The sequence below is a fragment of the Periplaneta americana genome, chromosome 16, assembly GCF_040183065.1.
Source record: "Periplaneta americana isolate PAMFEO1 chromosome 16, P.americana_PAMFEO1_priV1, whole genome shotgun sequence".
In the NCBI taxonomy this organism is placed as follows: Eukaryota; Metazoa; Arthropoda; class Insecta; order Blattodea; family Blattidae; genus Periplaneta; species Periplaneta americana.
Window position 1 is genome coordinate 124,685,429 of NC_091132.1, and position 13,631 is coordinate 124,699,059.

At 36.3% G+C, this 13,631-nt stretch overlaps 1 protein-coding gene across 1 annotated transcript in view; it reads left to right on the top strand.

The window, feature by feature from the left end:
* LOC138691404 (opioid-binding protein/cell adhesion molecule homolog) overlaps window positions 1–13,631 on the top strand; it is a 1,391,213-nt gene that overhangs the window by 479,665 nt on the left and 897,917 nt on the right. The window contains exon 2 of the mRNA XM_069813317.1: window positions 10,126–10,269. Within this exon, the coding sequence (XP_069669418.1) occupies window positions 10,126–10,269 (144 nt within the window). The remainder of the gene's footprint in view (window positions 1–10,125; window positions 10,270–13,631) is intronic.

Genomic DNA, 13,631 nt, shown 5'->3' on the forward strand with positions numbered 1-13,631 from the left:
GCCATTGAACGCAATAATTTGTTATAGACAGTGGATGCGGGATGACTTACGGAAAAGTGAAGTTGTTTCGTATCAGAGTAGCCTATATGGCACGTGCCGAGCCGTCCGTCTTTTGTGTATCTGGCGAATACAGCTGCGTACAAAACGAAGGAACCTCATTCCGTTCATGGTAACATTGCAACACAGTGTGTGCAATTGTGTTAACCTGCTCAAGTATTTAGTACGCGTTGAATAGTAATAATATAATATAATATAATATAATATAATATAATAATAAAAATTATTATTATTATCAATAATTGTCTTATTTTTTATATTTTGTTTGTCTCATTTTTTTGACCTGCTGTTCACATTTTATTATGCTTTTTCCTTCCTTTGTATGCTATAGATTATGTCTGGTTTCTACTTACTTGTTGTTTACATTACATTATTATTATTTTATTCAGTTTTGTGTGTAAAATTGTAGTGTACTTTGTAAATTTGCAAGTGTTTTATGTAACGCAGTTTTACTCCTGGTTGAGTGTTAGAGAAGGCCGTATGTCCTTGACTCTGCCAGGTTAAATATATAAGTATAATAATAATAATAATAATAATAATAATAATAATAATAATAATAGTGTTGTGCTGATCCGCTCATAATGGCAAAACTTTACATTTGCTCAGATATACGAAATGCAATTAAGAAGTATGAGAGTGACATTTTATGTACCGTATTAACGAAGACAATATCGTGTGTAATGTATGTAATTTTGAAATAAAAACCAGAACAACTCGGGCTATATAGAAACATTGCAACAGTACATCCCACAGGGAATGCGTTGAAATGAAATCTGAGGAACCATCTACATCATCATCTACATCATCATCATCATCATCATCATCATCTAGTTGTGCGGGTCTAACGACACGTGCAACATAATGCTCAGTACAAATATTCTTCTAAAGAAATTGAGTGATCCCAATATTAGAGGTTTTCTTCAGAAATTCTCTCGATACAAAAACTGTTTAAGCGATAGGCGAAGACGATTCAGCTTCGACAACTTACGAGAATATATCGTCGTTTACTGCAACACTGGTAATTGCATCAATGATGACGAGGACTGAACTTGCAAGGTATGTACTACAGTACGTTATTTTTCTTTTCCTTCTGACTGTACGGAGATACAGTAGCATTTGACGTCGTCTGTTTACGTTTAAAACCTGTTGAGCCAATGGTCTGAATGAAAAAAAAAATGTAACATATAGTAAGGCTAGCCACTGTCTCCACTTGGGCGGCCAATTTCGGACTCGCACTTAGTCCAAGTAAGACTCAAGCTATAATTATTTGCCATAAGCGTTTAATTAACTCTCTTAATAACAGTAATCTTTCAGCTGTTACACTTAACAACACGCTAATCCCTTATTCATCTGTCGTAAAAAATCTTGGCTTCTTTTTCGATAATAATCTCAATTGGAATATTCAAGTGAAAGAAAAGATAAAAAAAATCTATTCCTCCATTCACTGTTTGAGTCGCTTAAGAAACTTCTTGCCCAAGCAACTAAAACTTACCCTAGTACAAACCCTAGTAATGCCGCACTTCGATTATTGTGACGTTTTGTTAAGTGACCTAAGTTCTGAACTGTCAGTCAAGTTACAGCGAGTTCAGAATATGTGCGTCAGATACGTGTGCAACATCCGACGATATGATCACGTATCACCGTCCTTCGCAAGTCTTTTGTGGCTCCGACTTAAAGAACGTAGAACTTTACACTCTTTGTCTTTACTCTTTCGAATTCTGCACACTTCAACACCAAATTACATTTCGTCTCGTTTCTCTTATCTATACTCTAACCACGACGTAAATACCAGATCACTTATCTGTGGCGCGTTGAAGTAACCTCTTCATAGAACACCTCGTTATTCATCATCTTTTACAGTATCCACCTCGCGACAATGGAATTCCTTGTCACAAAGTATTAGGGGCTGCAAGACAATAAACACTTTTAAAAACAGCTTAAAAGATAACCATCTTAGCATTTCACTCCAATCATACTGACTTAAACTATCACTGTCTACATTGTTACTCCTTCCTTTAGACATGCATCCTGATAGTGCTGTATTTTCAAAATTGTCTCATAATAATCTCTTTCTATTATCTAACATTATTTTAAATATATTAACATTCTATGTATTTTAGCTTAATTCTGCTACATAGTTCGTATTTCAGTGTTTAATAATTAACAGTTCATAGTATTTTGTTGTTTAATTCGTAAATAACTCTTGTATACATGTAGCTCTTATCTAAATCAAATTGTTGAATTCTTTGTAAGTTCACACATATGTATAGCCTATATACTTTTTGCTGGTTGAGTGGAAGAGAAGGCCTTACGGCCTTAACTCTGCCAGCTAAAATAAATTATTATTATTATTATTATTATTATTATTATTATTATTATTATTATTATTATTATTATTGGTATTATTATTATTATTATTATTATTATTATTACATGTGCACCTACATTCAACGATAAGTCATCCCGCATCCACTGTCTAGTTATAAATAAATGCTGTAAAATTACTTTTTCTACGTACGTCACATGTTTCCAGAATTTGATGTTACACCTTCTTCCGAGGAGGTCTTCATTTATGGCATTTTTCTCTTTATTCTTTCTCTTCTGAATTGTTCTCTTTTCTTCTTAACGTTTCATATACTCCTTTCGCACCCTAATTTACGCTACTTAGTTAACATTTCTTCATGTTTGTGCTTCTCGAACCGTGATAACGAATATATCGGGAAAATTACGACATGACGTGTTAAAATAGACATAGCTCAGACAGATCTAGTGAAACAAGTGACACATATTAATCTATCCACATGAATGAATAGCGAATAAAATATTGTGATCTGGTCTGACTAGACTTGCCTCTCAGCTCGAGCGTATGTCAAATCAATAGGAAAAATCCATCTCGCTACTCAACATCCATCTCGCTCTGGCAGTAGCACCAATGCACACAATACAGGCTTCCCAGCTACTGACCAATCGACGCATTGTCAATATAGATTTCTGCTTTAGTACTTCTCACTGTGGCCAATTTTCAGGGTATGGAACCGGAGAGGAGACTTTATGTAGCAACTGCAATAAAATCCGATATCTGAAAATTCAGACGTCTCGCTATTTCCGAGAATTCTTTACGGTTAGCTTACCTGTTTCGTATTTCGTACGAATCCGAGAGATTTATTTTGGCAAAATGATATGGTACAGTAGTCTCTTGCTTATGATGATTGTGGAACTGTGGAGTGGCGGGAGAGGAAAGCGGGGCTAACTAAGGAAGTCTGTAACATTACAGCTTTTGTTCACCGTAAATACCGCTTCCATTCGCTGGAATTTGAACTTTATTATGTTGTGTAAAGTTTGAACATACCACAATTTATTATACAGCGTGTTCGAAATGAAACCTACCGATAAATTTTCATTTTATTGCGTTATTTTACGACGCTGTATCAACATCTAGGTTATTTAGCGTCTGAATGATATGAAGGTGATAATGCCGGTGAAAAGAGTCCGGGGTCCAGTACCGAAAGTTACCCAGTATTTGCTCGTATTGGATTGAGGGAAAACCCCGGAAAAAAACCTCAACCAGGTAACTTGTCCCGACCGGGATTCGAACCTGGGCCACCTGGTTTCGCGGCCAGACGCGCTGACCGTTACTCCACAAGTGTGGACCCTAGCGATAAAGAAATGAACTAATTAGACATCCATAAAAGTTACATACGGCCAGCTTGCACTAAAATGTAGAGAAACTCAGCAAGTTTTTATGTTGTGAAATTAGCGAACCTGTTTTTCCTATTGTTGTGTATACATAGTTTGTTTTCCAAAATGGCCCCATTCACACCGCAAGAAAAAGTGCAGTGCTCGTTATTGGTTGGCAGAGTTTAATTTTCCGGTTACAATTTATAAAAGTTTTTTTTTTATTGATTTTGTCCTACAGAATAATATCTGTATTGTTGACAATTAATATTTGAGGGGAAAAATTCGCTCCGCCGCCGGGGATCGAAGCGAATTTTTCTGCTCAAATATTAATTGTCAGCAATACAGATATTCTGTACGACAAAATTAATTTAAAAAATCTTTAATAAACTCTCACAGCTAGCAGTGCATATTTCCGTACAGATTACTGTGCACTTTACTGCAGAATCCCGGTCAAATAGTCGCTCAGCTGAGTGCACCCCTTCTATAATGGCAGTTGACTTGGACATAAAACGTCAACGTATATGCCTAACTTGGAGTCAGGCCACAAAGGGAAATACTGAAGGAGGAGAATTCGATCCGGTGCTGTGGATTGAATTCGGCGTAGCTCAGTGGTCAGAGCGCTTGGTACGTGGGGAACCAAAGATCCGTGTTCGATCCCCGGCGCCGGAGCGAAGTTTCTCCTCAAATATTAATTTAAGGTTACAGTTCAGCGAAAATTCCGTGAAAAATACGGCCGTGCAGCTCTGATGGGCATACCATGTTCAGTGGCACAAACATTTGCTAGAAAATGGAGAATTTCAGCGACATGGTGACGGCAACGTTTCACGTGTCTGGCTATGTTAATCGCCACAATTGCAGGATCTGGGGTTCTGAGAATCCTCGTGTTATTTTTGAACATGAACGTAACTGTCCAAAATTAAATGTTTAGTGTGAATTAACCAGTTCAGAAGTGATAGGACCTTTTTTCTTCATAGTGAACACAGTGAATGGTGCGGTATATCTCGATATGCTTGAAAATTTTGCGCTACCCCAGATTCCAGAGAGGTTCACCTTCCAGCAAGACTGAGCTCCCCCTCATTATCGGGGACAGTCGTTGAAACTTTACACAATCATTTCCCGGGACGATAGATTGGTCGTGGTGGTCCTATTGCATGGCCCCCACGATCTTACACCAGTGGACATTTTTCTTTTGGGATTCGTGAAAGACCGTGTCTACAACACCAGAGTGTTACGTCAAAGGATTATCGACACAGTAAGATCTGTAACTCCGCAGATATTACACAATGCCTGGAGAGAGATTGAATACAGGTTAGATGTGTGTCGTGCTACTAGAGGGGGACATGTTGAGATTTACTGATGGTGACATAAACTTGTTAAGTTGATTAATATTTTCCCCTAATTTGTTTTTGTATGTCATAATTAAGGAATAAATTATTTAGTATTTTTATCGGTAGGTTTCATTTCGGACACGGTGTATTACTTCAGAGAAATAGAAAATACATATAAATAAAGATAGGAATTTATCCACTGAGACTATAAGGTTAGGTATGCATGTTCGTTGTTGAAAGAGCGAGTGAGCGGAATTAACAATGCAGGTGCATGGGTATACCTTATTTTATTTCAAGGAATGCAGTTCGGTGTTCAAAGGAGCCACCGAACTGCACTCCTTGAAATAAAATAAGGTATACCTGTTAGGGAAATCTGCCGTGTTACAGACAGGATGAGGGTTTAGCATTATATGATTAACCAACCAACGAATCACAGTGCAATATAAACAAACCAATTGAGGGGTCCACTGCAAAAGGGAGTTATGCCACAAAATTCTGATCAGTGAACGTTCAAGTTCTTTCAGGCACTTCCTACCATCTGTTGCTCATTTCCCTAAACTATATAGATGTGGCAATGCACGAGCCAATTCCAGAACACTGTGACTAATTCAAGGATACGACTCTTTTCGTAACAGACTTATTTTTCTCGTGTTATGGTTAATGTGATATAGCTCGCTCCTGCAGCGGACCCCCTCAATTGCCGGAGTACAATGCTGAACCCTACGCACGAGAAACGTATCCCCATTCAATTGCTACGATACAAAACGCATTTCAGTTGAAACCTGGCCATACCTCAGGCTTCACGTCATTCATGACGTAACGACAGTCTAAGCATAACTAGCTCAATTGATGAATTGTATATACTGCAAATTGTATAGTAGTCTGTATAGCTCAACTGATGAATTGTCTATGATTATAAATTGAATTAATCTACTTGATATTAATTGCACAAAATTGTATAGCTTAATGAAAGTATGCTTGTAAATTGAATTAATCTACTTACTTTGTATTGTATATGTTTGTATAATTTTGGCCGATGAATTGTATATGCTTTAAATTGAATAGTAATCTATATAGCTCTATTGATTAATTGTTTGCGTTTGTAATTTGAAGTAGTTTGCATGATATGTATTATCAATTTCTATATATCATAACTGGTTGAATTGTTTATGACTTAAATTTAATTAACTTACTTGTTTTGTATTATACACATAGCTCAACTGATGAATGATCGTTTACGTTTGTAAATTTAATAATCTGATTGGCTATGTATTGTATACTTTTAGTAGAGCCATCGATGTAGCTCAGTCGGCAGACTCGCTGGGCTTCTGATCCGGAGCTGCTTTCGGGCTTGGGTTGGATCCCCTTTTGGTCTTTGGTTTTTTCCGAGGTTTTCCACAGCCGTGGGACTGAAGCCGGATGGTCTATGGCGAGTCCTTGGCATCAACCCCTTTGATTAGATTACTCCCCTTTGATTTGATTACCTGGTTGGGGTTTTCCGAGATTTTTCCCAACCAAAAGGCAAATGCCGGGTAATATTTTGGCGAATCCTCGGACCTCACCTCATCTCACTACATCTCGCACAAAATTGTAAAAGTTGTAGAAAATTACTAAATTGTAAAACTATAAAAATTTGTAAAAATTGTAATTGTAATATTGTAAAATTTTGACTTGTTCCACATCTTAAAGCTTCATTGCTCATGTAAGATTTATGGGATAAAATAAATGAATGAATTAATGAATGAATGAATGAGCCTAATATCGTCATGTTGTGGTATAAATTCCTAGCTTTAGTTATATATGTGGCGCAACAAGAGTGAGTTGTAATCTGCTCTAATTGACAAACGTTTTATACTGTTAGCATGATAGCTTGTTTTGTTAGTTGAAATACAAATGATGGTAAAGAATCTTCGAAGAGTCTTTAATTATTGAAACGGAAATTTCACACAATCAGTTGAGAGGAACTTTAGCAACATAGGTACAATTGTATACTTCGCTTAGTTTAGAAAACATATTGATGGAATAACGGTCTATGTTGCCCGTCCGATAGTAAATTTATGAGCAGAATTACGATGTAACGTTTTTGGTCCTCCTGCACAGTTGGCGGAATGTAACACAGGCCGTTATTCGGCCCAACACTTCAATTATTCTCGCTTTTATGTCCGAATTTATATTCCAAATGGTGGTTCATGTAAAACTCTGGAATAAATACAGATGCGCTATTCTTTGAAAATTAGGCGTTTGCGAAACTTTATATCAGCCATTTTCAACTGGTCTGCCGCGGTGTCCCGCAAATGATCCGTTGTTGTGCCACGAGAAAATGAAAATAATAAAGATTGTCGTAAAAAAATTTGGAAAAATAAAACTGAAAATAGTAGTGAAAAAAGTGAGTCCACAAGAGTCAACATTGAGTGAACGCGGCAGACACTAGTCAGCATTGCCTTCTAAAATCTTCGAAGTTCTTCCGTAATTGGGAATTGGTTTAAATTATATGACCGTGTGGCGTGATTTTAAATTACGCTTTTAATGTAACAGATGTGGGAAAAGGTTGAAAAACTCTGCTTTAGATACGTATACGTATTGTGACTTTTATTATCCTTTAACCACCACACACTCGACAACAATGTGACTTTTATTCTTAATAATTCACCCTACAACAATGGGTATTCCACTCAACACAGCAACACAATAGTCGTTATTGCACTCCACACGACAATGGCAATACACGATGTGTATTATTGAGGAGGAAAACAATGTACTCAAGGCTGGGCAGTATTTGAAATACATTTGTATTTTGTAATTTGTAAGGATTTTCGAAAGTATTTTGTATTGTGTATTTAAATACATAAAATTGACGTATTTTGTTTTTAAAATACTCAAAATACTGTCTTCTTCCTCTTGTCCAAGTTTAGGATTTGAATTTGAAGAATGAACTTTTGTCTTATTTGCCTACCCATTTCAGATGTGCTAGCCATACACTTAGTTTTCTTGCCACAACTGATTACCTTAATACCATAAAGAAATCTCCAACAGCATCAAAGATCCATCAACCAACACTTGCTAAAGGTTCAGCATTATGGAATGCGTCTAGGAGACTCAAATCCTCAGAAATTATGTCAGAGGTCTTGAAATATTCATTAAAGTTTCCTTGCCCAACTCGATGGAATTCTCTTTATGACTCAATCTCTCAAATATTGCAATTCAAACATGATATAAACTGTATATGTGAAAAACTGGGATCGCCAACCTTCAAAGATGTTGAGTTTCAGTGCCTTGAAGAATACTGTGCAGTTCTGAAACCCATTGCCATAGCCCTTGATTTAATTCAAAATGAGAAGACGTGCCATTACGGCCAACTTTTACCCACATTAAAATTCTGTTATCTAGCAATCTACGCCATCTATTCCAAGTAACTCCAGTCCTAATAAGTTAGCTTTCATCAAGATTTAAAGCGATGTTTGATCTGACCTCAGAAGCAAATTGAGCTATTTTGGCAGCTTGCTTCCACCCATCATTTAAGATGGACGGCTGCCTGACACTGCCTCACCAAATGATAAGAAGAGGACACAGAATATGAGCGTGAAATCAGCTGGGCAGTTCTCTGCTACACCTTTGGTCATTTCAGACCATGAAGACGATGAAAACAATTCTTATGTTTTCAACTCAAGTACAACAGACTTTGAAAAGCAAAAAGAAAAGAACTTGTCTACTGCGGAGGATGAGCTCATACAATTCTTCAATGGCAAAGGGAAACCCTGTGCACTCTAGAGAAATATCCAATAGTGAAACAAGCTTTTATAAAGTATAATACAAGTTTGTGTTCCTCTGCGCCTGTAGAAAGACTGTTTTGTTTTGCAGGATTTATTCATTCACAAGCAAGGGGATAAACTTCTTGAGAAAGTGTTTTTTTAAGGGAGCAGTAATTATTCATATGTAGCATAATTTCACTGTGACTGGGAAAAGAAGAATGCTCAATTACAGTTTTTATATAAAACGTACAGGTAAAAATACTTAGATTTTCAGTAATATTCTTATTTCTTCATATATTATATCGAGTATTTGAAATACAAATGTATTTTGAGTATTTGAAATACAAATGTACTTTGGTTAATTTTTTTAAAGCATTTTGTTTTTATATTTGAAATACTATTCTTTTAAGTATTTTGTATTTATATTTGAAATATTTGGATGTCAATATTTTGCCCAGCCCTGAATATACTTCTATTTTCAATTAATGTTCACAATAAACTATGTGCAGTTCTCAGTTCACAGTTCGCTTGCCTTGGCTAGTTCTTCTAGCTCACTGTTCAAGTTCACTGCACATCGAACATCAGGTTCCCCTGATGCGGTTCACTACATGTCGAACTCGAGTCTCCCTGATGCGGTCCATTGTACGTCGAACTCAGTTCCCCCTTGCTCACTGCTGCCCAAGACAACACTTGAAGACTGACTGACTCTCTGTCGGCCACTCACAGTGTTGATTATTACACCACATGTTCAGGAATCTTCGATTCGCGTGGCTCTTAGATTCTTAGAGAGAAATACGCTTCTAGATGTTTCCCTTGTTCCCTCCGCTCCGCGGCGTCACCGTAGTTCTTCTCCCCTCGCTCCATACCGCGCTACAGCTCCTACTGAAGCCCGAGTTTCCTCGCGCTTTCTTTCTCGCTAGATGCGCGCGCACACTTCTCAGGCAACCAGAACAATCCAGACTGGTGCCACAGTATGTATTATGTGTATTTTATCGTGGAATATTGAAGCATAATTCTATATAAAAAGTTTTAAGAGAATTTTGTTCTCTTCATGTAATTAATTAATTAATATACAGATATATGTCACTTTCAAATTCCACATTTATACAAAAGTCTTACTTAAATACTCGATTTTATGGCAGTGGTAACCAGAAAAATGTTCAATTTTATTTAGTGCTTGATATTTACGTACGTTATAAAATTATTTCCTTAAGCATTTGTCAAGAGTTTCAATACATCCGTAACTCCGATATTGTCTTATATTTTTGCAAACATTTCTTACATACTGTATCTGTTATGTTTTTTTCTTGCAGAAGAGGTCGTACCCCCGCGGAATCTGTCGTCCATGTTACATCCGGATACAAACACATATCTCCACGACACATTAAGCTACTGGCCCTTTAATGAAACTTACCACCTCTCCAAGTTCGAAGATTTCGATCACACACATTTCGATGGTAAGTTTTCATTTGCTTTTTAATTAGTCTATAGCCTAGTATAAGAAAGTATAATGGAATGTTCACGATACATGAGTCTTTTGTTCCCGTCTGATTTGCGTTCTGAAGGAATATGAACTATAATTTATATGTATAGAAACTTAGATATTTTCTTAGAATAGGTCAACATATTGAGCGCTTTAGTTTAGTATAATGATTTAATTAACGTTCTCATAACTCAACTTTACCAAATCGTGGCACTTTTCTTGACTTAATATAGGCCTATGAATTTCCTTAAACTGTTTCAGTGCACAATACCTCGAGATTAGGAAAATCCTCTGTTTTAACAGGATTGTAAATTTCTTTGACATTTCGGGTAAAATATTCAAAGTGTTTTTGCAAGGTAATTAGGAAATATTAGAGTAAAGGACTGAAATATCCAAGTTATTTGAACATGAGATAATGAAAAAAAAAGTTGTTTTCCACGCTCAAATATATGTAATCCATTAGTTGATATTTACGAACCACGGAAAGACGCTTCGCTATTGTGATGGTTTGAAAAATTCATTAATCACAACGGAGTTGTCATACTGGACAGAACATTTTTCACAGATGAAGCCTGGATTCATATTTCTGACCGTGTGAATTCCCAGAATAGAGTATTTCTTCATATGAAGATCAACACTTAATCAATGAAACCGAGCTACGCCGAAAAGGAGTTGGAATATGGATTATGACTCCGCTAATGAAAATTTTAGAACTATTAATTTATTACTAACAATGAACATTAATAAGTGCATAAAAATCAGGTATTAACCTATTTATTTTAGTTGCAGAACTTAACGAAAATGAGTCATAAAATAATTTGAAGCTTCCAGGTTATAAGGTCCATAACAGAATGTCCACAAGTACAAAAGGTCCACAAAAAATGTCCAACATTTAAAGTCCTACATACAATTCGTCCATGGAATGAAAAAGCCCAACATCTATGTGGTCCACCATATTATGAAGCACATTATACGGAAAAGTCCATCATACGAAAGGTCCATACAAAAAGGTCCAACATACAAAGCTGTTCAACAGAACTGAGTTACTAACTAATAATAATTAGGGCCTACATATATTACTGGTCATCCGGCAAGAGGGCGAAGGCGAGCAGTTCGCCCTAGATTTTCTCCTGAAACATTAGTAATTAATGGCAGACATCGTACGAATAATGTGGTTGAATTCCACTCCCAATTTCAACGACTTGTAGAGACACATCACGTGAACATTTGGCGAATCATTAGCCATTTGCAACAACAGCAATCGGAAGCAGAACATTTAGTAACAGAAGTCCTTGGTGGGCATACAAATATTAGGCAACTAGTAAATAAACGAAATAATTAAACCAGAATTTTCAACATTGTCGGTAATTACCAAGATTACAAAGATAGGAATGAAATGTTTCGATATCTTAGAGCGATATCATACGATTTGAAATTATATAGTGACCCTCAAATGAATAATAGATGTATCTTCTGTATTACATATGTAATGTGTATAACATAATTGAAATGACAATAAGTTCCTCGGCACTTTCCTTGCAGTTTTCCTTGTTGGACATTTTAGGGAAATGGACGAATTTATATGTGGACATTTTCAAACGTAGGGCATTTTTAAGAAGAGGACTTGCTGACAGTGGACCTTTTCAGGTAAGGACATTTTTATGGCATGGACGAATTTTCAATGTGGACATTTCTAAACGTTGGACAATTTCTTCGTAGAGAGGACTTATTGCACAGTGGACCATATCTCACTTAACCAATTTGAAAGCACTTTCCACACAATTAGTAACGTACTCATTTCTTGAAGGTCGTTTTTGTAGACATGATTTTTAAAGTGATCTATTTCATCCCCAATACCCCCTGTGATTTTCTTCTATTATTTCACTGGAGAAGCTACCCCGTCGATTTTGTAAAAATAAATTTTATTGAATCGTATATTTTTAAAAGGGCATCAGTGAACAATTTGGTAATTTTTAGTTTTAGTCGTTTCAGAATATGCATATGTATCTACACTAATTACTAGACAGTGGATGCAGGATGACTTAAGGAAAAGTGAAGTTGTTTCGTATCGGAGTATATGGCACGTGTCGCGCAACGCATTGTGTGCAGTTGTGTTATCCTGCTCAAGTATTTAGTTCGAGTAATGCTGATCCATTCATAATGTCGAAGTCAAAACGTTAAATTCGCTCAGAGATACGAAATGCAATTACGAAGTATGAGAGTGACATTTCATGTATTAACGAAGACAATAACGTGTGTAATGTATGTAAAATTGAAATAAAAAGCAGAACAACTCAGGCTATAGAGAAACATTGCAACAGTACATCGCACAGGAAATGCGTTGAAATGAAATCTGAGGCACCATCTACATCATCATCATCATCATCATCATCATCATCATCGTCATCATTTAGTTGTGCGGGTCTAAACGACACGTGCAACATGATGCTCAGTACAAATATTCCTCTAAGGAAATTGAGTGATCCCCATTTTAGAGGTTTTCTTCAGAAATTTTCTCGAAGCGAAACTGTTTAAGCGATAGGCGAAGACGATTCAGCTTCGACAACTTACGAGAATATATCGTCGTTTATTGCAACGCTGGTAATTGCATCAATGATGACGAGGACTGAGCTTGCAAGGTATGTGCTACACTACTACAATACGTTATTTTTCTTTTCCTTCTGACTGTACGGAGATACAGTAGCATGTTGACGTCGTCTGTTTACGTTTGAAACCTGTTGAGCCAATGGTCTGAATGAAAAAAAAAATGTAACATATAGTAAATGTGCACCTACATTCAACGATAAGTCATCATGCATCCACTGTCTACTAATTATTATCATTAAACGGCGTTAGTCAGTCCGTTCTGTAAAGCTCTATAGCGAAGTGAAAACTTTATATTTACAGGGAGACCAGTCAATGACTCATGCTCTTCTAAGACTAAACAGCAGATATTTCTATCAGCGCTTTTTTCTACTTTGTCTTTGATAATACCAGAAAGAGTTGTATTAAAGCATTTACAACGATCAACTGACTCAACAGACACACTTTTCCTATGATCCCCTTATGGATCAGTAATAGCTTATCCATCAGGAAAGATTACATTCTAGTCCGATAAAATTAAATATCTAGAAAAATTGAAGTATTTTGTGCCTCAAGCATACCTAAAATTCCATGAAGAGATTTTGAAGTGGCCTTTAAATAATGACAACCAAGAAGATGAATGAACGAAGTGTAAATAATGCTTCTAGATTACAAATTTTAATGCATTTTATCACATAGGAATATGGTTATAATAACCACTTTCATGTGTTCCTAGGTAATTTACAACTTAGT